Genomic DNA, 24,036 nt, shown 5'->3' with positions numbered 1-24,036 from the left:
TAAAAAAAAAAAGAAAGAAAGAAATGCATGTAGCCTAACGTAGCCAATGTACTCCTAAAAAAAGTGATGAGGGGTCACTTCCAAGATTAGATTATGAAAAGATGGATACCTGCATCTCGGGTTCTCATTCCCCTCCCTCCTGGGAAGCTCACCCTGATGGAAGCCAGCAGCCCTGTGCAGAAGTCCCCACAGAGAGGACCAAGGCTGCCGATCCAAACGAGTGAGCTCGGAAGTGGGTGCCCCCTGGCCAAGCCTTCAGATGACACCGCGGCCCTGGCCAGCAGCTGAGGATTATTTGGGTTACCTGAGGCTGAGCAGTTTCCCGGGACTTGGGACTTCTGGTGCTAAATCTGGGACAGTCCTGGGCAAACAGGGATGGCTGGTCACCTTGCTGACAGCCTGACTACATCCTCAGGAGAGACTTCAAGCCAAAGGCCCCCAGCCAAGCTGTGACCAAATTCCTGATGTCTGTTATTTTCAGCGGCTGTTTTGAGGTCACCCAGCATTCAACAACAGATACTTAAGACGGCACTTCCCAAAAGGATGACGTGCATATGACCAGGTACCCGACATCCGTGCACACCAAAGAAAGACAAATTAAAATTACAAGCCTTCACGACACACCCACCAAAATGTGTAAAATGTAAAAGACAGAGAATATCCAGTGTTGGCAGGGCTGTGGAGCAACTGGAACTCTGAGGCAGGGCTGGGGGGGGTCTAAGATGGGAGGGGGTGCACACGGGAAGACTCGAGTGGTCTCTAGTGAATCCGAACACACACGTATCCCACATTTCTCCTCAGATACACACCAGGGGAACGCATCGTTTGTCCACCAGAAGGCACATTCAAGAATGACCCTGGGGGGTCAACACCCCCATTCCTCACACACAGCATGGAGGACGGAACAGAGAGGAGGCAGAAAAAAGAGGTAGGGGAGAATCAGGAAGAAAAAGGGAGACAGTCCTCTCCCGGCCACAGAGGCCTTTCCGGGCGCTATGGCCCAGCACTTCCAGCAAATTCGACTGGATGAAACCAGAAACCACACCTGAGCTACTAAGCAGGAGAGCCGGGGCTCGGGGCTTCCACAGGCCACGTGTGAAGGCCGTGCGCAGCCCTTGCTCCCCACCGTCCCCCGACAACTGTGCTTTTCAAAGCGTTTCCAATTCAGGGAAACTTCGACTTAAGCAAACTCTCGGGCTGAATCTGGGAATATAAAAATAACAAAATAGAGGGGCTGTAGCTGATGAGAAGCCTACCTCCAGGCCACCTCCTACCAGCTGAGCTCCAGCGGGGCACACCCCAAGGACTGCCAGGAGACCCAGCAAATCCTAAGCGTCCTGGGACTGGCTTTCCCCCGCTGCCCCAACCCCAAGCCCCAGGTCCCCCTCCACTCACCCCGGCTCTGGGCCCTGGACTATACCAGCCCGTCATAGAGGGACAGCGCCTGCACGATGGAGGGATCTGCCTTTGATCCTTCCTGGAACTCCTGCAGGGTCAGCTTCCCGTCAGCATTCTGCAAGCAGAGAGAGGTGGCTGAAGGTGGGGGGACAACCAGCATCCTAGGATAGGGGGCTCTGGCCTGGACCCCGGACACCCACTCCCCAAGCCCATCCCAGGCCTGGCCCGGAGAGAGCTTCCAAAGTTAGGTCTGGAAGGAGGCAGGGCAGCTTGCTAGGTAGGAGGAGTCAGGCGGCAGAGAGACCCGGGCACTTCCTGGCAAGGTGACCTTGGGCCCCAAACTCCATACTTACCATAAGCACTGCAATGAATTCCCATAAATGGCAGTTAATCCCCAGGGGCTGAGAGCCCATTGCATTTCTCTGCAGTCACTCTTGCAAGGGCATTTCACCCAGTCCCAGAGCAGCCTACACCAGATGCCAGGAGCCTGAGCAGAGCTCACAAAGAAGGACTTGAGTGGGCCTCTCAGGGTAGCAGTGAGTTGGGCCAGAATCCCTGCCCTGAGCATCTCTCAACGAAACCCGTGAGACCCCCCCCAAAAAAAGGGCCCGGAGAGGTGGCTCACTGTAGGCCCTGAGCTTGCTCCGTGTCTCATGCTTGGTCTCATGGGCTCCTCACGGCCACCCTAAGAAGGGGTGCTGCTTTTATCCCCCTTTTGCTGGTAAGGAAACTGAGGCTTGGTCACCACCCCAGCGCCCCATGGCTAGTCACTGGGGAAGGCAGAATTTACACCAGTCTGGGTGGGTGGTGTGCTCTGTGTCCCTAAATAAAGGAGGTATGACTCAGGGAGATTTAAGGAGTGTGTGGCCTTGGCATTAAACAGCATCCAACCACCCTGTGACAAAGGCAGTATCCGTTGCTCAGACGCCGTGGGAGCATCTTTCCACCATTGCCGAGAAACCAGCGCAGTCTGAACCTAGAGGTCTTCACCGCCTCTCTGACAAGTGCTGATCTCAGGCTCCAAGCTTTCAGGGCAAGCACCTGGATCCTGCCAGAATGTACCAACAAGCCCACTGCCGGGGCGCCTGGCTGGTTCAGTCGGTGAAATGTCTGCCTTCAGCTCAGGTTGTGATCCCAGGGTCCTGGGATCGAGCCCCGCATCGGGTTCCTTGCTCAGCGAGGAAACTGCTTCTCCCTCTCCCACTCCCCCTGCTTGTGCTTTCTCTCTCTCGCTCTCTCTCTATATATAGATAATAGCTATTTATATCTATATATATATATATGTATCTGTCAAATAAATAAATAAAACCTTAAAAAAAAATAAGCCCACTGTCACTGTAATTTGTGTTCTTTGCCTTAAGGCAAGCAATATCGGGTTGCCCTCCCATCACCATATCAAATTTCCAATAAAAAACAAAGTTATTTTGCTTAAAAAAAAAAAAAAAGTTTGGTATAAACAAGGATTTCTTAACCTGGGGCCTGTGGCCAGAATGCAGCAGGTCTGTAAACTCAGACGGGAAAAAACGAGGTCTTTCTATTCACTAACTTCTAACCGAAATGTAGCTTTTCCATCCACAATGACGGTAGCTGACAATGCCCGAGAGACCCAGCAGCACCTGTGACCTGTGTCGACTGTGGGGGTCACGAGCAATGTCACAGCACATCCCCGTGACTGCAGGTGCCACGTACGCCTGTCATGGCTTGGAAACTGGGGGGTGGTGACACCCACCGCCACACCTTCTTATTTAATGTGCTCATAAAGAAGCTTCCAAAATGCTACAGCGCAAATTCTCTTTAAAAAATATTTTGATGGCTGTATTCCAAAATCTTAACTTCCTTTTTGATCCTATACGTTTGATTTGATGCGCTGAACGCCGTTACTCTGAGACGCCCAGAGACTTCTCCAGGACGTCAAAGGGGTCCACGTCAAGAAGTCAAAACAGTTAAGAATCTAAGCTGGGGAAAGAAGAAGTATTGGGTAAACTTATTTAAAACTCTGGACGTTTGATGGGGACGTTTGATGGCTCGCGACCTGCACTGAACATCCCTGTATCTCGAGGGTCCGTGCGGCCCACCTGCTGGGGCCCAGGGCCTGGCTCCCACACCTTACCTCCCAGGCTCACCTTGTCCATCATGGCGAAGATCCGGTCCACCCTCTTCTCGGGGGTGTTCTCCTCCTCGGGGAGCTCCACGGTGTTCCCCTGCCACGGAGAGACAAGGTAGGCGGTGGGCTCCCGGCACTCCGGGCTTTGCGGTGCTGGCCAACCCCCCACCCCACCCAGATCTGGGCAGGTTGCAGATGCGGACCGCTCTTCCTCCCATTCCCCACCCCACCCCTGCCCTCTCTGCCTTCTGCTCTAGAACATTCTGCCCCTGTCAGCCCCACGGTCACCCCAGCCACTGTCCACATCGCAGATGCACACAGTGACCCCTCTCCTGGCCAACTCTCACCCCGGGCGGGAGAGCGGCTATGGGCGCAGGCTCCCTGGGGGCCGACCAGGTCCTGTCCCTAAATGGGACAGTCCTCTTGCCTCTCCTACCCCATAGGGCCCAGGCCTCACCACCATCTGATAAATGGCGTCCACAATGTCCAGCATCTCGTTCCTGGTGATGTAGCCGTCGTTGTCCAGATCGTAGAGCTTGAAGGCCCCTGTGATCAAGCAGTGGGGCGGAGTCACCCCCTCTGCCATGCTCCACCCCCCAGCCCCTCAACATGTGGGGGAGCCACATTACTCATCCACAACAAGGATTCACATCAGGACAAAGAGGGATGGACAGACAGACACACACACACATTGACACAGGTACCATTTCAACTAGGGATTTAAAAAAAACTGAAGGTAAAGAGGAGGGGGCTCTGGGTCTGCAGAGCAGGGGCTGAGGCTGGGGGGGGTCAGGAGGAAGCCCTAATGAGGCCCCCTCCCTCCGCCCCCCAGTCTCCACCTCCTCTCCACTCACTCCCCTCCCACGCAGCTTCCTGCTATGGTCAACTTAGAAAATAAAATAATATGCCACGGATAGCGGTGTGGGGGGGTAGCTTTTTACATGAATAAAATTCTCCTTTATTCCTAAAAAAAAAGAAAGAAAGAAAGAGAAACTGCTGGGTTTTTTAGTTGCCAACGCAATGCAGCATAAAGGTCCAGGAGAGCAGTGAATTTGGGCTCAACGGTTTCCACCCTCTCTCCAGACTCCCTTTTGCCCCCACCCCATGTTCCAGCATNTTTTACATGAATAAAATTCTCCTTTATTCCTAAAAAAAAAGAAAGAAAGAAAGAGAAACTGCTGGGTTTTTTAGTTGCCAACGCAATGCGGCATAAAGGTCCAGGAGAGCAGTGAATTCGGGCTCAACGGTTTCCACCCTCTCTCCAGACTCCCTTTTGCCCCCAGCCCACGTTCCAGCATGGGCCTGCCCGCTCTGCCCTGTGGCCTCGCAATGCTGTTCCCTTGTTCCGCACACCCTCTTCCCTCCTCGTGCCCGGGGCCCGCTCGCCCCCTGCCTGGCTCAGCACCTGACCCTTCACAGAGCCAGTGGCTCTCCTGGCAGCTCACCCACCCTTTCCCGCCTCGGCTGCAGTTTTATGGGATTTTTCCAAATCATGTCCCCTTGCTAGACTGCCAGCCAGGAGAGCGGGCGCCCACCTATCCGAGTCTCCTGTGGCTTCCCGGCCTGCTGGGTGGCATGGACCGTGGCCGTGACCTGTGGGTATCCGCTGGGTGAGTGAGTGAGTCAGTGCACGAATGAGACCCGTCATCAACACAGCAGCGTCCCAAGAGGGGCTGCCAGCACTGGAACCCGGTTTTTTAATGCAACGCGACACTACCCGTGCTCCACGTCTATACCTGTTGACCGCCCCATCTGTCCACCCTGCNCTATACCTGTTGACCGCCCCACCTGTCCACCCTGTCTCGGTAAGCCGTATTCCTCCTACACGGCCACCCCAGGGAAGCTCCTCTGACCTGGAAAGGCAGGACATCTGTGCTATCACTCAGCCCTGGACTGACAACCTGGAGCAGCTACCTGGGCTCCCTCTAGCCTGGGCCCCGCCAGGCGCTGCCTACAGAACCCACAGACAGGACTTACACCGAAGCTTCTCGTCCAGGGTTCCCCTTGAGGTCACCGACAGCGCCTGGATGAACTCAGAGAACTCGATCCGCCCGTCCTGACAGGAGAGAGGGGAAGGGTGGTCTCAGTCAGTACCGGGGCTCTGGTCGGGCTGGGCCTTGGGTGCATGATGGGTGGCGGGCACCAGATACCCATGGCCGATGGATGGACACCCAAGTGGAGAGAGTGGGAGAGAGGGGACAAGGAATGGGGTGGGGGGGTAGGATTACAGATGGGTTAGGCCAGGCATAGGGACAGAAGAAGGAGTGAGGCTAAAGGCAGAGCCCAACTCCACATCTGATGGGAGAAAGAGCCAGAAGGCACCCCGAGCACACGCACACCCTCTCTGGGCAAGGGCCAGCTGGAAATCTCCTTTCTCCTTGGCCTAGAACTGCAGACTCTGATTTTGAGGAGGGCAGGGCTCTAGACGGTTTAATCCCACCTCTTCATTTTGCAAATAGGGAAACTGAGGCCTGGGGAGGGCAGAGCTCTTCCCAGAGCCAGGCAGCGTGACTGTCCGCCCGAGGACACTTGGGGAGAAAGCCAGGGTGTGACAGCACAGAAACAGTCGAGTGCCCAACAGTCCAGAGCGTGAAAACAAGTTACGGTAAATCCACTGTGAATGCGAGGAAGCCTGGAAAAACGCAGGCGTGGGACAGAGTGTTGAGGACTGTGGGCGCCCTGACAGCAGATATGCCAACTGTCAGCACGGCCACCACCAGGAGGGGACACATGCGACAACACAGATGAGCCTTGAAAACATGATGCGAAAGGAGCCAGGCACGAAAGATCCCATATTGTATGATGCTCAGGGCCTCAGTTTCCTCCTCTGCAAAATGGGGGTATTAGAAGCACATTCCCCACAGGTAGTTGGTTGTAAAGCCTGACTCAAAATAATCCACGTGAAAAGCTGAGCGTGAAGTCCATGTTCAGTCAAGGCCAGTGATGATTCTAAATCCGGTTATTATCCCTGCAGGCCTTTGCATTCTGTGCTTGTAAGAAAAAGGTCAAGGTATACATATGTGCACGTGTGTATATGCACGCACGTGTGTGCACACGCGTGGAGCACATGTAAGTGCGTGCATTGCAGACGTGTGTGCACGTTCGTGTGCATGTGCAGGCATGTAACTACACATCCGTGTATGTGCATGTGCATGCGTGNGGCCTTTGCATTCTGTGCTTGTAAGAAAAAGGTCAAGGTATACATATGTGCACGTGTGTATATGCACGCACGCGTGTGCACACGCGTGGAGCACATGTAAGTGCGTGCATTGCAGACGTGTGTGCATGTTCGTGTGCATGTGCAGGCATGTAACTACGCATCCGTGTATGTGCATGTGCATGCACACGTGTGTGTGTTCCCTCTCCAGCAGGGAACGCCGGCAGGAGAGCAAGGTGTGGAGATGCACCTGCAGGAGGGAGGGGACCCTGGGCCGGGCGCAGGCCCTGTCAATCCCCAGCTCACCTTGTTTTCGTCAAAGACGTTGAAAACAAACGTGGCGAACTTAGTAGGATCTCCGAATGGGAAGAACTGCTTATAGATTTTCTGGAAGCCTGCAGCATCCAGCTGCCCGCTGGGGCAGTCCTTGATGAAGCCTTTGTACCTGGATGCAGCAGATCAGGAGAGAGAGGGTGAAGGAGGCGCCGACATCACCCACCAGCCAGCAGCTCCCAGCGCCCCAGAAGGTGGCGAATCCTGGTTCAAAGAGGCGGTGCCCCATGCGGGTGGTGGGCACAGGCCTGGACGTCCCAGCAGGGGCTCATCCCACCTCTGCCTCTGGCTAGCTGTGTGACCTGGGACAGGTGACTGCAGCTCTCTGAGCCGCATCTGTACAAGGGGGATCAGAGTCGCCATGAGAATGAACACTGCGCATAGTGCTCGAGGCCCCCTAGCCCCGCCCCCCCACGCGGCGGGGCTGGAACGAAACTGACACGAACTGGCTCCCCAAAGTGGCGCTCTTACACCAGGGGCTCCCGCCTCCCCCACCTTCTCCACTCAGCCCCTCCTGGCACCACAGAGTGGGCAGAGCCACCATATGGGGCCGGCAGCTGGCTCCTCCCACATGCCTGCACCCCCCCACCAGTAGGCACCCCCCTCCCCCACCTCTGTTCCCAGGGATCTGCACGGGCAGACACGGGAGCAGGGCAGTGAGCTCAGAGGGCGCCCTGGTTTGTTCCGACCAGACTCGTCCGCCCCGTGTTCCCAGGGCCCAGCTCCGGGTCCTGCAGACACGCGGCCCGCTGATGACAGCGTGGCTTCGAACTCTGAATCCCAGCTTTGCCACGTGCTGGCTGGGCAACCTTGGGCAAGTGCCTTCCCCTCTCTGAGCCTCAATCCTCTCATCCATAAAAGGGGACAGACGGCTCTCACAGCTCTCAGATCAGATGAGATGGTGATGTAACATACTTACCCCAGCGCTGGGCATGAGAAATCATCAATAGCGCGATCTTGAGTATTATTAACTCAGATGAGTTGTTGTAAAGCAATTCATGAGTTGGCTCCTGTGTGTAGCTTAGCAACCCAACTGGGGGAGGATTCCTTGGAGGAAGACTCCCGGCATGAAGCGAAGCAAGCGAGGGATCAGCCATTATCTGCTCCCAGCCCTTAGCTCTCCGGGCGCGGCACCGCCCACGGCGGTCGGTGGGCAAGGCTACAGTGAGGCCCATTTGAGGGATGAGGAAGCCGAGGCTCAGGACGGCGACTCGCACGTCCTCGCAACCCGGACTGGAGCTGAGACAGGGGTCGAAGGCGAACCCCGAAGAGACCAGATGCTCAGACACACCGGGGTGGCTGAGACTTTCACCTGCCCCGTTGTTCTGTTCTGATGGAGACCCTCGTGTCTAGGGAGGGAACTCCGGGCACCCCATGCGTGGCCCCACAAGGTGGCACCGTGGCCAGGGCCCCACTCATAGAGGGAGCGTGTGGAGAAGCTGCTGTCCTCCTACCCCCAGGGAATCTAAGGAGCCTCGGGGGACACCGCACACACAAGGACCTAAAGGGACACGCAGGACACTCGGGGATTACAGCCTCACAACTGAGGTCAGATGTTAACAAGCAAATGAGACTCTTGCTAACACATCAGCGGCTCCTCAGGGACGAGCGTTGCTGGGGCGGCGCAGGGGAGGCCGGAAGATGGAATGGGGTGGGGGGCTTCACGCCTGGGGCCAGGCTGGAGTGGGAGCCCAGAGCCAAGAGGAGGCTGTGAAAGAGGCCAGGCCTCCGGGCCCTACACCCTGCCTCTGGGCACCTCGAGGGAGCAGAGGCCCAGGGAGGCCAGGTCCCTGCCCAGTAACCAGATGGCTGCCCCATCGCACCCTCCCCCCCGCCCCAACCTCTGACAACAGCCCCATGCCCTGGCACTGAGCTCAGCCTTCGTGGCTGTTCCTCGTGAGTCCTCTGCCCTGCATGGCAGGTCCAGTGATGCTGGGGTTCCCATTTGAGGCAAGCTCCCACCGCTGGTACCAGGAAGGGACCCAGCCCCTTGCTGGTCCTTCCCCTAAATTCTCTTCCCAGCGGGACACTCTGAGTCCAAACTTTATACCCGGGCAGGACGCACAGCCAGGGAGAAGGAGGGTTTCAGGGACAAGACCTGGTCCAAGACCTCAGGCTCCCTGGCCAAGACAGGTCCCTGCGCTGGAGGAGGGGCTGTGCCTGGTGCAGGGACTGGATGGTCTGTGTGGGGGCGGGCTCCACCATCCCCACAGCACTCTGGAGGCCGGAGTGGGGGCCTCCCCCGCCTCCGAGCTTCTCATTTCCCCACAATGGATGTACGTTAGTTAAGTGATCCGCTAGTTAAGTGATCCCACGCCCGGAGACTGTTAAAAACAATAAAGAGAAGACAAAAGCCTCTCCCAAGGGTCCCTTGGGTGGCTCCCAGGGAGGCCAGCTCTTGGAGGGGAAGGCGTTTAACTCAGCAGCAGGAGCCCTCAGTGCGGAGAGCAGCTGCATGAGCCCGCAGTGGGGGCCCTGCAGTGGTAACTGGGGGGCATGTGGGGCACAGGGCTCAGTGGGGAGCCTTCAGGGGGGCTTGTCCGGTTTCCTCTGCAGAGGCTGTCACAGGAGGGCCCCAGGAAGCCCACCCCCAGGGGGCAATGCCAATTAGGGGCTGCCCCGGCCCAATGGCCCAGCCTCCTCCTGCCAGGCACCTCCTTATTCCACACCCAACCACACTTTCTAGAACTTGCCATACAATCTGCAGCCTCCAGGCCTTGGTACCTCCAAGTCCCTCTGCCTGCAAAACATACATCTTCCTTCTCTTCATTGGCCTAATCCACTCACCTACCACTACCAAGTCCCAGCTTACACGGCACTGCTCCCAGGAACGCTGGCCAGGCCCCCAGAGCCTCATGGGCTCCTCAGCTCCCTTACCCCCTGGAAGACCCCAGCACGCTGTATCCTGTTTGTCTTCAGGCTGTGTCCCCGTCCGACTGTAAACTTCCCGACGCGGCAGTGCCCCATGCCCGGCACAGGCCCTGGTGTACAACGTGGGCTCAGTAAATGTTTCTCCAAGGAGATGGATGGATGGATGGAGGGATGGATGGATGGGCATACAAACTGCCAGACAGGGACAGAGGGAGCGGAAGCCCAGGCATCCAGTGTCTTCTTCCTGAGCCCCGAGGACCCTGGCCAGAACCTAAGGGCTTCCTTCAGACGGCTAGGGAACCACGGATGTCTCCCCACCCCTCTGTGGATTGGCAGGGAACTGGGTGCCCAGAGAGGGCAAGAGACTGGCTCAAGGTCACACAGCATGTTAGCAGCAGGATCAGGGCTCAGACCCAGGTCTCTTGCCTCCTGGGTTCCCACGTCAGCTGCCCCTCCTCCAGCCAGGCAGAAACATGGCCGCATAAACGCATGGTGAAGCCATGCTCCCCAAACACGGTCCACCCCGCTGTTCCTCATCAGAAGGTGGGGGCACCCCGCCTCGCCGGAGCAGAGTTGGGGGAGCCGTCCCTGACACCCCCGTTACCCCCGACCCCTACTTCGCCCTGTGAGTTGTCACAGCTCTGAGGCCGGGACTTCACACCGCGGTCCAGTCCCGAGGTGCAGCCCCTCCTCCAGAGGCTGGCTGAGCCGGGACACCCCGTGCCAGGCACACGCCCCCCTCCCCACTGCCGGCACCCGAGAGGGCGCTGCTACCTCATAATGAAGCTCCTGTCCAGGACTTCTGTCCCCAGGACAACTGCCGTGGCTCCATCCTGCACCCAGGGCCCAGGCCTCAGGTTCCAACAGGCCCGGGTCCCTCCCACTCTCCTTCAGACACGCAGCCGCCAGGAAAGCTGCTCCAGGAGCCCGGGCCCTGGGTGCCACGCCTGGCCCTGTCCTGTCTTGCTGTGCAAGGGACCCCTCGGTTTCCCTGCTGGTAAGATAAGTGACTCAGACCCGCTCCGGGCTCAGGGTTTCCCCACCCCAGCACCTCTGACATTTGGGGTTGGATGATTCTCGGTGGGGGGGCCTGTCCCACGTCCTTGGGCTCCAACTGCTAGATGTCTGTAGCACCTGCCCCCAAGTTAGGACAACCAAAAGTGTCACCGGACAGGGCCAAATGTCCCCTGGGAGCGGAACCACTCCAGCTGAGAACCACTGAACAAGATGGCCCCTGGGAAGCCCATGAGCTTGAGGGGGTCTACCGCAAGGGTCTTCGGGGCTTCCGAGCAACAGCTGCCACTGGGGGCCTACTGAGAGCCAGGCAGATGGCTCCGTACTTTCCAGGCACAATTTCACCCCATGGTCCCACTGAGCCCAGGAGGCAAGGACGACTATGCCCATTTTACAGATGGGGAAACTGAGACTAGGGAAGGTTACGTCTTGCCCTGGCTCAGGGCCTTCACTCAGCACACCTTCTGTTCAGGGCGCTCTTCCCCTCCCTTCCCTGCTGACTCCCACTCACCCTTTCATTCTCGGCTTCGGTGTCTCCCTTAGAGAAGCCCCCCCCACCCCCACCCCCCGGCCACCGCAGACCGAGTTACAAACACTCCCAGCAAGTCAAGTGCCCCTAGTGTGTGGTGGAAGGAAGGTGGGGAGGGATCTTTTTCTTTTATTTACTTATTTTTATTATTATTTTTTTAAATATTTATTTATTTATTTATTTGACAGAGATAGAGACAGCCAGCGAGAGAGGGAACACAAGCAGGGGGAGTGCGAGAGGAAGAAGCAGGCTCATGGCGGAAGAGCCTCATGTGGGGCTCAATCCCACAACACAGGGATCACGCCCTGAGCCGAAGGCAGATGCTTAACCGCTGTGCCACCCAGGCGCCCCTCTTTTATTTATTATTACTAGCTCTGTGCACTGAGCATGCATGAAAGCCTTAATATTAAAAATTTTAATTTTTTTTTAGAGTTTAAAGCACTGAAAAGGAAGGCCTCGGGCCTCCCCGTCAGACCTGGCTTGATCCCAGCACCATCTTTGACTTGTGTGTGACCCTGGGGAGGTCACTTCCCCTTTCTGAGCCTCAGTTTCCTGATGCATGAGGCGGGAACCAACACAGCACCTGCCTTCCGGGCCCCGAGTGAGCTCCGACAAATGGCACCAGTGTGCTGGACAGCAAAGCCGGCCGCCAAGATCCTGCCCCTGGCCTCTCCTGCACAGTAGCGCCCGAGATGCCACGGACCCCCTGGCTGGCTGCCCTGTCCTGCCAGCTGCCCCAAGGAGGAAGCTCCAGCACATCGAGACCCCTGATGCCCCGCCGCATCCAATCACTCAGCCCTTTATGGAGGCCACCCCCTTACACAGCCTTGACGGTTAGGACAGTAAACTTTACATTATGTGTATTTCACCACATTAAAAAAAAAGTAATTAAAATCATTACAGAATGTTCTAGATTAGGTATAAAAATATCAAATACAGATATAGTTTGGTGTAACACAGCATGTGATATAATACGAATCCTAGATGATAAGAGTTGTTTATATCCGGGGCCCCTGGGTGGCACCGCGGTTAAGCGTCTGCCTTCGGCTCAGGGCGTGATCCCGGCGTTCTGGGATCGAGCCCCACATCAGGCTCCTCCCCTGGGAGCCTGCTTCTTCCTCTCCCACTCCCCCTGCTTGTGTTCCCTCTCTCGCTGACTGTCTCTATCTCTGTCGCATAAATAAATAAAATCTTTAAAAAAAAAAGAGTTGTTTATATCCACATAGATCAATGAACCGTGAAAAGCATCGACCATTATCCACTAAAAAATGAGCTACTTTTCAAAGATCGTTGCAGAAAACAAAACCTTTGAAAAACCAAGCCAAACTACAATCACGACTCTACCTAGATTTGCCTTTTCTTTTATAAACCGTCCTTAGTTTCCAGGACTCGTGGAAGCTATTTTCTTATTTTAAGTCATCTTTTTATCGAGGTAAGAAGAAGACATTTTATTAAATCAATTATCTCTGTACCTGTCGCTAGTCTTGAAGTCTTGTTCGAGAACAGGGGTCTTAGCTCTCTGGGGGCCAGAGACGGCTCTGGGAATCGGACAGAAAGCTATGCAACCGAGCCTGGGACGTGGGCAGAGTGTCTGAGTGCAGGGCACATACACCTTGTGGCCGCGTGAGCACGGGTGTCTCACAGGGTGGGCTGTGTCTGCGAGCCAGCTCTTCGAGACAGGGCGCGGATGAGAAGAGAAAGTCGCAGCCCTGACAAGTGCATTCTTACACTTCTTTGACAGGGAAAGGAGAAAAGAAACCTGTCATTTCATAAAGCAGCGAAGGCTGAATGCCACTTACAGAAGGGGCTTCCCCACTACGCCAGCCTGGGACAAACCTGTGTCCCCTCCCCCAGGGCACTCCAGGCACCTGTCTCCCTCGGTGCCAGCTGTCCCCAGCCCCGCCCCCCACTGGCCTGGCACATAGTAGGTGCTCAGTAAACACCTGCTGAGCAGACGAACGAATGAGTGACTGAAGGAATGAACGAATCCTCGCTGTGACATGGGGGTCCAACTCCAGTTACGCTTCTCATTCTCGGAGGACCCCGAGCAAGGCCCAAAGGCCCCAGTCTGCTAGAACTTTCTGTGATTCAGTGCTCTCAGTTCCCAGGGAACTCCACCCCGTGGGAGCCAGCTCGAGGCCCAGCCGCAGCTCCCTCCAGGCCCCTCTCCGGCCAGGCCCAGGGTAAAGCAACGTAGCGTGGCCTCCGGCGGCGGGAAGGGTGGGGAACAGACGGGTACACGATAGCCCAGTGCGGCCCCAGCTGCCTCCGTGGTGCCCCTGACGCAGTTTTCTCCCGTTATCTTTGCAAACAGCCCCCTGCGGTGGTGCTCCCCTCCCAGCGCAGATCCTGGAGGAGGACCCCACACACACCCATGGGGAGGATGCCTCTTCCTTCCTGCCCTCCCCGCCGGCCCCCATGGTCTTCGTCTTGGGGGGGCTGTCCAAGCAAGAGCCAGCGAGATGGAGCTCCCACAGCCTGGACCATGGAGGTGCAGTGAGCGGGACCCTGACTCCACACGCACACACAATGCACGCGCACACACACATGCACACACGTGTGCACGCACACACAACATGAACGCACATGTGCATGCACGCACATGCACGCTCATATGTGCACACACAACACACACGTGTGCATGCACACACAACACAGGCGCACGCGCACATACATGTACACACATGCATGCATGCGCACACAACACATGTGCACACATACACATGCACGCACACACAACACACACACGCACTGGGCCACCTGGGCAAGCATCTCCACCCCTCTGAGCTTCAGTTTCTTCAGAAAATTTGGAAAATAGAAACTATAAGAGAATAAGGTACCACGCCCCATGATGCTGCCACCAACAGGCCTCTGACCAGCTTCCCCCAGCTTCCGGGCCCCGCCCGCGCTCGTGGGGACCTGGGGTGGGAGCGGGCGGGGGGTTATTGTGCCCTGCCCTCTCCGCTCTGAGACGGCAATTTCACAATCATCTGCAAGGGCCTGGGACCTGGTGCAGCTTCCTAGCCCGCACTGCGGTTCCTGACCTTCCAACAGTGACAAACCGGGCTCGGCATGGGAACGGAGACGGTCGTGAGCAAGGCGCAGGGACCCAGGCTGGCTGTGGCTCCCGACACTGGCCTCACCTCTCAGCCTCCAGCCCCTTCCCTGCAAATACAGAGGACTGCACAGCAGCGTGGGGCTGGCAGTCCCTGAGATGACCCCGAGGGGCACCCAGCGGGCCCTGATGACGCTGGCCTGGGCACCCCATTGCTGCAGCCTGTCCTGTGCTCCTGACAACTGGCACCGAGGCCCGAGTGCTACTCCTGGCTCTGCTTCTGCTCCCTGGGAGGCCCAGGACCAATCACAGAATCACATAAGAGCCCTGGGCCTTGGGCTCTGCTGATGGAACATAGGACTCTTAATCTCGGGGTTGTGAGTTCAAGCCCCACGCTGGGTGTAGAGATGACTTAAAAATAAAATCTTTGGAAAAAAAGGAAAAAAAGCCCTGGGCCTTGGTTCCCCCGCTGCATCATGGCTACTGAAAGTCAGCGCCGAACAAGGGGACCCTAGTGCATGCTGGAGGAACAGGGACTGGGTGGTCAGGGCAGGCCTCTTGGAAGAGCGGCCACTGGGGTGGAGATGCCGAGACCCAGGCATGGAGGGAACAGCAAGGAGGGGGGTTCTGAGGTAGGAATGAGCTTGTGGGCGTGGGTGAAGGACAGCAAGTGGGGGGGTGCCCAGCGAGGCCAGGGGAGAAGGTGAGGTGAGGGATCTTGGGAAGCCCAAGTATTTCCAGGGAAAGCCGGCGTTGGCGCCGTCCCCAGCTGTTGGGTGCCCTGGGAGCTGTTCAGGACGTGAAGGGGCTGGCTAGGGGCTGTGGTGGCAAAGGTCCTCTGAGAACGGCCCAGGGCCCTTGGGAAGCAGGGGCTCATCCTACCCATTTCCTGTGCAAAAGACAGAGGGGACGGTGGGCCACCTACAGTCCCAGTGAACCAGCGAGGTTCAGGCCTATAGAGGGATAACAGATGGGCTCATTTTCTCCGCCAGCAACAATGGCACTGGCCTCCCTGAGCGTGGAAGAAACTGACCCAGAGAAACAGATCGCCATAATCTGCGATCCATTACCAATGTCTGCTGCGGGCGCCGGCGGGGAGAGTGGTGGCATGAGTGTCCCTGCTTAACCATCCCCGGTCTAGGTTCGCCCTGTGGGACGTAGCCATTCTAGAATACCACAGTGTGGTGGCTCGTGGGCTGACCCAGGACGGCCAGAGGAAGGCGCTGAGTCAGCTGCCTCCTCGGTGTGAAGCCAACACCAAAATGAACCAAAGGACATGTACTTAAGCCCACAGAATTTTCTGGCAAAGCAAGATCAGTTCTTGTCTTTATAAACTCTTCAAAGAGAGTCACTCTATGGCAAGGATGGGGTGTCACAAGGCCTAGGGCCCCAGCTCTGTTGCGGGAGCCCCCATGACTGCTCTCCACGGGCCAGCCTTTTCAGCCTCCCTGCTGTTCCTTAAGCACGTCGATTCTATTCCCACCTCACTCCACGCTTGCTATTCCCTGTGCCGGGAATTCTCCTCCACGGCCAAGTCCCTGTCCAGGTCGTAGCTGAAATATCAGCTTGGCAAATGAACCAAATGCACCTATCTGGCCTCAGTTTCCCCATCGTCATAATGAGAAGAGAACCTTGAATCTCAGGACTGCTCCGTGGGTTGTACTGATGACGGTATCGGGATGATTATTAACACCACCAACAGAGAGGGTTACTAGGCTCTGCTCCAGATCGTTTATGTGATTACGTGAATTAGATCATTTGTTCCTTACAACATTCCTATAAAGTTCAACTGTTATTACCCTCGTTTTCCAGATGGGAAAACCAAGGCACTGACAAGTCCAGTAACTTGCTCAAGGCTGCTCACACAGAACGTGGGGTGCGGGTACTCAAGCCCAGTGCCCTGGTTCCAGAACCCAATTGGCCACTCTGCCCTGTCTTCCCCGGGGGAAGCACCGGTGTGAGCAGGGCAGGGCCCTGGGGCTCAGGGGCTCCATCTAGGAAATGCCATGATGGGACATTCCTCTGGTGACAGTGAGTAGGAACTGAACAAGACCGTGTCTGAGAGCTCGCAGGGCACACGGCGGCGCTTGGGAACCCTCTGCCATCTCCCCGGGACAGACCGTACCCTCTTCCCTGCCCAGCAGGGCTCACCATGTGGGCCCCCAGGGCAGCTCCCAGGAGTCAACAGCAATGTATGTGAAGCACTTGGGGCAAGTTTCTTGGGGGCTGAGCACCTGCTGTGGCCAGGCTCTGGGGACATGGGGCGAACAGGGCAGGGCCGGCCCTCAGAGCTGGGAAAGGAGGCAGGGAGGCTCACAGACGAGTAACTGCTGCCGGCTGTGTCCCCGGGTGTGGTGGGGGCCCCTAAGCTAAACTGGGGCCCCAGGGATTTCAGGGACAAAGCCCTGAGGGCGGGGAGATTGTAGCCAAGCAAAGAGGTGGAGGGGTGTCCCAGGAGAGGGACAGACCAGGCAAAGGTCAGGAAGGCCCAAGGGGTGAGGTGAGTTCAGGCCAGGGGGTAGAAGGAGATGGTGGTGAGACTGGCGGATTCAACAGGGTCTGACCAAACCAGTCCTCGTACTCATACAACCCTGCTGAAGGCACGGCCTTCCCCCGAGCTCCAGGGAGGGTTTAGGCAGAAGCTGGGCATTGTCAGGTTTTTGTTCAACAATGACCCCCTTCCTGGCTGCCAGGTGGGAAGGAGGGAGCTTATGTATAGACGGGGAATCCCGGAAGGCTTCCTGGAAGAGGTGACTCAGGTGACCCTTGGGAGAGGCAAGCTCAGCTTTCCTACCTAGGAAGGTAGGAAAGAAGGGTGGGGAGTTCCGGAAGGCAGAGCCATGGGGATAAAGACCTAGAAGTAGGAACGTTTCTGGAACGCTCACCTGGGGAAGTGGAGAAGTGAAAATGAGGTCGGAGGCACATCAGACCCACATGTTAGTCTTCGGATGTGGGGGAGGAAGAAGGCAGCGGCGGCAGCGGCGGCGGCTGCCTCCACGTGCTCTCCCCTCACAAGGCAGCCAGCTCACCCTCCGGGTTCTGCCCACCTGGCTGGGTGCTGGGTGTCCAGCACGGGGTCAGCGGAGTCGGGCAGGGTGGCTGCAGCTCCCACCCTCTGCAGCCTGGACTCAGGGCAGGGAGTTGTACAGAGCCCGGCCCTGCCTCCCCTCCCCCACCAAGAGCTACCCCGGAGTCTGATGGCGTGGGTCCTTGCAGGCCCTCCACGGCCTAGCTGTGACAGGGGCACATCTCTAGGCCTCAGTTCCCCATCTGATCGGCACACAGAAGACCACCGGCCATGGCTGTCACCTCTTGGGCACCGTGCTATGACCTTCACAGGGAATGTCTTCCCAGGGTGTCATCATTCCCACCGCACACATGGGGAAACAGAGAGTCACTTGAGGCCTAGTCGGGATTCTAGAGTCCATTTCTTTTTTTTTTTTTTTAAGATTTTATTTATTTATTTGAGAGAGAGAGAGACAGCCAGTGAGAGAGGGAACACAAGCAGGGGGAGTGGGAGAGGAAGAAGCAGGCTCCCAGCAGAAAAGCCTGACGTGGGGCTCGATCCCAGAACCCCGGGATCACGCCCTGAGCCGAAGGCAGACGCTTAACGACTGAGCCACCCAGGCGCCCCTAGAGTCCATTTCTAAACCACCAAACGTTCCTGGAAGTTATCCAGCCCTGCCTCCCGCCTCCCGAACCCCTCAGCCTCAGGTCTACCTTAGTGCGAGCCTCCCCTGTCAGCACCACATTCTGCCACATTCCGTCACATTCCGCAGGGGACCAGGTGACAGACAATATGCCACTCCGCTCTCCCCCAGCCCAGGCAGGCATCACTAATCCATTACAGCCCTCGTTAATCCCTCACTGCCATACTTTCCCTTTGCTCCATGACATACAGCCTCAGAATCCTTCTTAACCTGGCACGCTGGGCAGCCACTCTGGAATGATCGGAGCTGGCATCCAAGAGAAACCTACGTGCCATCCTTGGTCCAGCCTCACCGATCACTTTATAGAAGAGGTAGCTGAACCCCAGAAACGGGAAGAGACTCCTCAAGGCCACCGGTGACTTAGTGACAAAGCCCAGCCTGAGACCCAGTCTCCTGCTTCATTTCTGGTCCAAAGCCCTCTCTTTGGTGAGCAGGGCCTGGTGATCCTCAGAGACGACGCACAGGCAAGGAGTCCCCAACACCGCCTGTCCACGCCGGTTCCACTGGCTCCACGTTAGCCCCTTGTGGACAAAAGGATCTAAACGAAGGCTGCCTGGACTGGTTGGTGGGTAAGCCACACTCAGAAGCCCCTCCACGTGCCCCCATCCTGGGCAGCTGGACCCCCCCCCCCGAAACCTCCCCACCAACAGTTTGGGTGAAAAGAGCTACTCACCACTGCTGGACTTCCTTCTCGGTAACTGCAAGAGAACACAGAAAAAGCCTTTTAGTTCTGGGAGGTGTCTTAGGGGACAGGCAGACCCCGGGGAGCCTCCTTCCTGCCCTCCCCAGCCCGCCCCCACAGGCCTGCCCACCCATGTCCTCCAGATGAACAGTCCCAGTCAGGAGCTCTGTGTCCAGCCACCCCGCAGGGGGACAGCACGGGCCTATTCCTCCTGAGGCCCACTGTGCTTCTAGAAGGACTGGCAAGAGCAGCCTCTTACACACGGGGTTGGCTCTCCCTGCTCTCCTGGGGGCGGGGGGCGGGGGGCAGGCAAGAGCATCACGCCGAGGCTAGCATCCGAGATACGCTGCGCCCTACCTCTCATCCCTGGGATGACACCGTCAGAGAAGGCACTTGGCTGTCCTGCCTGCGTGCAGCGGGCCAGGGCAGAAAGGCTGAGCAGCGCCCTCAACTCCTCCCCCCCCGGGGACCCTGGCAGCACCCAGCCCCCTCCACTCCTCGGCCTGCCCCTCCAGCCCCTCACAGCGGTCAGTCCACGTTCTTTTACAGGCAAGACGAGAACAGAGCCGTGAACCAAAACCTGGGACAAACCACATAACATGGTCGAACATCCAGCCAAGCCCGAATAGTCATTCTTTATTGAACCATGAAACAAACAAAAAAATCCTTTTTTTTTTTCTGAAAAGTACGAAACTGGCTCAGGTCGGAACCAAACCAGGGCTCTCTCTACAATCACTGAATGAGAACATGTAACCACCTCCCGGGTCACACTCACTCTCTGTGTGTGGGGGGGGGTTCTTTGGGAGAGGGCCTCCGGCAACCCGTGCCTCAGTTTCCCCATTTGTAAAGCAGGAATAATAGGACCTGCCACCTGAGCTGAGCTGGGAATGCCATGAGAACAGGTGTGAAACGGGTGTGAAAGCTCCTGAGTCCCCAGCACGGGCCCTGGCACGCCAACGTGCTCTGTGCAGGCCTGCGGAAGGCATGAACGAAGGTACAGATGAACGGACGGACAGGAAGGGGGGGTGCCAGCGGGAGGTCAGCTGCAGAAAGGAATTGCAACCTCTTCCCAGGGAAGTGGGAGGGGAGGCCCAAGGGGGTGTCCCTGAATTGCTGTGCCTGATTGGACTCGAGAAGGCCACTTTTCAAAAGCCTGCTCAAAGGAAGCTTGTACCAGCTGCCAGATACCAAGTGCCCAACGGCTCCGTGCCAGGGCAGGCCTCTGTGCTCTGGCTCAGCCGCCCTGACAACGGCTCCGAGGGAAGACAGCGTTACTCTGCCCTGCCTCCAAATGGGGAAACTGAGGCACGAAGGGGCCAGGACATGGAGAGCTAGGGTGAGGGTCTGAACGCTGCATGCAGCTCAGCAAGCTGATCCACAGCCTGGAGCCTGGTGGGCAGACCCCCGGGGCAGGCTGGAGGCCCACCACCAGGTTCCTCCTCCCACAAGCCCAAATCCCCAGCGGAGGAAGAGGCCAGTTGGGCATTAGGCAGCTGATCAACAGAGGGCGTGGCGACACTGGGACGTGCCGATTACCTGGATCGGCCAGACCTGGTGTAAAGAAGGCGATTTTCCAAGAGGGTTTTGGCGGAAGGTCGAAGGGGACAAGGGGATCAGGCGTGGGGGTGGAGAGGGAAGGTGACCTTGGTCTAACCCAGGCTGAGCTGCCCTGGACTCGCCACCCATGCCTGGCTGTGAAGGGCAGCGGGGGCCGAGGGGACGATGATGCTCAAAGCCCGAGCCTGCAGGGACCCAGGAGACCCATCATAGCGGAGGCAGGAGCTTACGGGCACCTACTACGGAGCCAGACTGGCTGCCTGGATTCAAACCCAACTCCAAGGCTTACTAGCTGTGTGGCCTTGGGCAAAGTACTTCCTCTCTCTGAGCCTCAGTTCCCTTATCTGTAAAACGGGCTCTTGGGAAAACTACAATGGCTTGATGCTCTTCTCCTGCATAAGAATCCCACAGGTAGGGGGGCCTGGGGGGCTCAGTCGGTTAAGCGGCTGCCTTCCGCTCAGGTCCTGATCTCAGGGTCCTGGGATCGAGCCCTGTGTCAGGCTCCCTGCTCAGCAGGGAGTCTGCTTCTCCCTCTCCCTCTCCCCTCTAGCTCTCTCACTCTCTCTCAAATAAATAATAAAATCTAAAAAAAAAAAAAAAGAAAGAAAGAAAGAAAGTAGAATCCCACAGGTCGGTGGTGGTCCCATTTTCGCAATTAGATTGAGGTTTAGACGAGTCCCCCTGCTTACAGTAACCCAAGATCACCTTGCTGGGAAATGAATGGCAGGGCCAGGACTGCCTTAGGAGCCCAGGATGAATGCCCAACTCAGTGCCTCCCCCGCTCCGAGAACCGGTTGAAAAGCTGCATGACCTTGTGTGACCTTGGCAGAAACAGCAAGAGCTGGGTGGTAAGTTTGGGTGGCAGATCCGCTGCTGACCTCTGGCCTCACAGGGCCAGAGAAGGCTCCCCTGGAATCCCCTAGCTCAGAAGTTCCCCCCAAGTCCCCAGGATGGAATAGCCGCGTGGGGGGAGGGGACATAGTTGGCTGCCCCTCCCCCATTGGAATGGTCCCCAGCACAGAACACCGGTTGACCAGCAGGCAGGTAAGCCCCAGGGGAAGTGAGCTGGGTTGGGGGTGATGTGCCCTACTGATGCTTTAAGGAGCTCATTAACCTTTAGGAAACAGATGAAGCCATCAGGTGCCCCCTGGCACCATACCAGGGCCAGCAGGCCATCACTGCCTCACCGCCTGGAGCCAGGGAGGGTGCTGAGTGGGGCGGGCATCAGGCAATCAGGCAGCCACTGGGGGCCCAGCCACCTACCCGAAGCCCCTCCACCAGGGTCGGGAACCTGGAGGTGACCAGTGTGAACCTGACTGTCCAGGTGAGGCCGCTGAACTGGAGACCTGAGGAAGGGACCCAAGGCCACGGCTAGAAGGAGGCAGGTGGGAGGCCATTGCCCAGGTCTGCCCAATGCCGAGACGTGCGTTCTTACCAGTTCCATCTGGGTTTCCAGGAGCTCATCCATACCCATGCTACCTTCTCGATTCTTCCCTAACCACCTGTCTGATGATTCACTCGGGATGTTTCTTTAAATCAGCTCGTTCATTTCACTGACTTGCCTGATCTAGATTCCGTCTAAGCACCGATATCCATAAAATTACCAGCGACGCGTGCTGCTCGTATCTCAGAAACAGAACCATGAAGATGACTGTCCTCGATCAAAGCTGGCCTCTCCAGTAGTGAAACACCGACACCATGTGCCCCCGATTTGATGCCGTGGGAGGATGTGGCATCCATGGAGCGCTCCTGCCAGAAATACTCAACCTGAGTCTAATCGTGAGGACATAACCAGACAAATCCAGAAGGCGGGACATTCGACAAGGCAACTGGCCAGGACACTTGAGTCAGTCCGCGCCATGAAAGGTAAAACAAGGCAGGGAATCGTTCTGGAAAAAGAGACAAGGCCATCCAATGCAGCCTGCACAGCCCGGATTGGGTCCCGGATCAGGCATTAAATACCAGCCACAGCAAACATCCCTCGGACCCCTGGGGAAGCCGCACCGTGGGGCACAATTAGACGCCCCGATGGACTCGCTGCTGATTTGCTTAGGGGTGGGGACGGCACAGGGGTGGTGTGGGAGAATGTCCCCTTTCACTGGATATGTTCCATGAAGTATTTAGGGGTGAGGGTCAGGATGCCGGCAGCTTACTGTGGGAGGTGCAGAAATGGACGCATATACATTTAGAAAGAGAAGCAGCAAACCCCAGCACAATGCTGGCGCTGGCGAACCTACACGAAGGACCCCAGGTGCTGCACTGTTATTTCAATGTTGCTCTCGCTTCCAAAATAAAAGGTTGGGGGAACATATTTGACCTCATCAGCCCACAACCTGTGTGCGCCCCTATTCCACCCCCCCAGCACCAGAAGGACTGGGGGTCCTGCAGCTCTGACCACCAAAGGCATTGGGAGGGAGGAGGGGGTGGGGGACATCACAGGGTCCCTCTGCTCCGCCTTCCACCCAGAGCTACAGTCCCAGGCTCAGGCTTCCCAGCTTCTCCCCGGGGCCTCCATCCCAGTGTGAAATTAAACAGGCGTCCGCCCACACCGCAATTGCAAGAGGCTGGTCCGCGCTCCGGGCTTGGGGCCCAGCGGGAAGAACGGCTGTCCTCCGTGCTCCCTCAGCCCAGCACTGCCCCCTCCAAGCCCCTCTCCAGCCATCTCCCCGCCTCCTGGCTTCTGGACCTGCTGTTCCTCTGCCCCAGGACCCTCGTCTTCACCTCCTTCACCTGGGTAACCCTATGCACCTTGCCAACCCCCACTGGGAGGTCCCGTCTCTGCAGAGCCCTCCTGCCCTGCCACACCCCCCTCTGAAGCCCCCTGATATGTGGGAATCACTGCTTCCCATCAGCTCCACAGCGGAGTGTCAGACTGGGTGCCGCCTGCTGGGGCCAGGTCAGCGAGCGGGACAGCGGTAAAACAGAGTGGTCCACAGAAGGGGCTCTGGGGTCAGCCCAGCCAGCCGGCACTCCAGGCCAGGGCTCTGGTTGTGTGGCCTTGAGCCATGACTCCACACCTTGGAACCTCAGTTTGCTCATCTGAAAAGAGGACAAATAACAGCCCGTCTTAGAGGGGGAGGGTGTACTGAAAGCACGTGGCATGATGTCTGATCCAGCAGGCGCTCAACAGTGGCACTTTTTCTCCTCTTCCCAGCTGGATGCTGAGCACCCAGAGATCAAGGCGCTTCCCCTGGCATACCCCAGCATCACCTGGGCACCCGGCCCACTGTCCTACACATGGGAGGCAGAGAATAAGCCCTCGTTGATTCCCCATCGTCACCAAGCCACTTGGCTGCCTTTGGGACACCCTACTGTTTCTCACCACGTTTACTTTTATAACTGCCACTGGCTTTGGCCAACTTTAAAAACGAGCTGCCTTTCTCCAGCCCCCTCCTGCCTATAGGCTTGTTAGGAAGCCAGTATTTAAAACCACATGGCTGAGGCGGTGGGAGGCTCTGGGTCAGTGTCCTGTCTTAGCCATGTGTAGGCTGTGCTACTCTGAACAAGTTACTTAACCTCTCTGAGCCTGATTTATACCCCATTGAAGGATGGGGCATAAACTCCTACCAGACAGATCCATCGGGAGGGCTTCTTAAGAGGTAGCTAGAAAATTCCCAGCTTAGAGT

General features: G+C 57.1%; 1 protein-coding gene across 3 annotated transcripts in view; it reads right to left on the bottom strand.

Moving 5' to 3' along the window:
* Positions 1-1,366: 1,366 nt before the first annotated feature.
* The window catches only part of LOC100475945 (neuronal calcium sensor 1), a 41,001-nt gene continuing 18,331 nt past the window's right edge, over positions 1,367-24,036 (bottom strand). For 2 of the 3 annotated variants that reach the window (XM_034664671.1, XM_034664670.1), the window contains exons 2-7: positions 18,845-18,869; positions 6,966-7,104; positions 5,480-5,558; positions 3,960-4,048; positions 3,522-3,599; positions 1,367-1,513 (exon numbers count right to left, since the gene is read on the bottom strand). In XM_034664671.1, the coding sequence (XP_034520562.1) occupies positions 1,415-1,513; positions 3,522-3,599; positions 3,960-4,048; positions 5,480-5,558; positions 6,966-7,104; positions 18,845-18,869 (509 nt within the window). In that variant the 3' untranslated portion in view covers positions 1,367-1,414. Of the gene's footprint in view, positions 1,514-3,521; positions 3,600-3,959; positions 4,049-5,479; positions 5,559-6,965; positions 7,105-18,844; positions 18,870-18,983; positions 19,003-24,036 lie in introns of those variants that run through there. The other variant, XM_034664672.1, reaches the window with a different exon arrangement.

Source organism: Ailuropoda melanoleuca, chromosome 7 (genome assembly GCF_002007445.2).
Source record: "Ailuropoda melanoleuca isolate Jingjing chromosome 7, ASM200744v2, whole genome shotgun sequence".
Lineage (NCBI taxonomy): Eukaryota > Metazoa > Chordata > Mammalia > Carnivora > Ursidae > Ailuropoda > Ailuropoda melanoleuca.
This window is presented reverse-complemented; position numbering and strand designations above follow the sequence as displayed.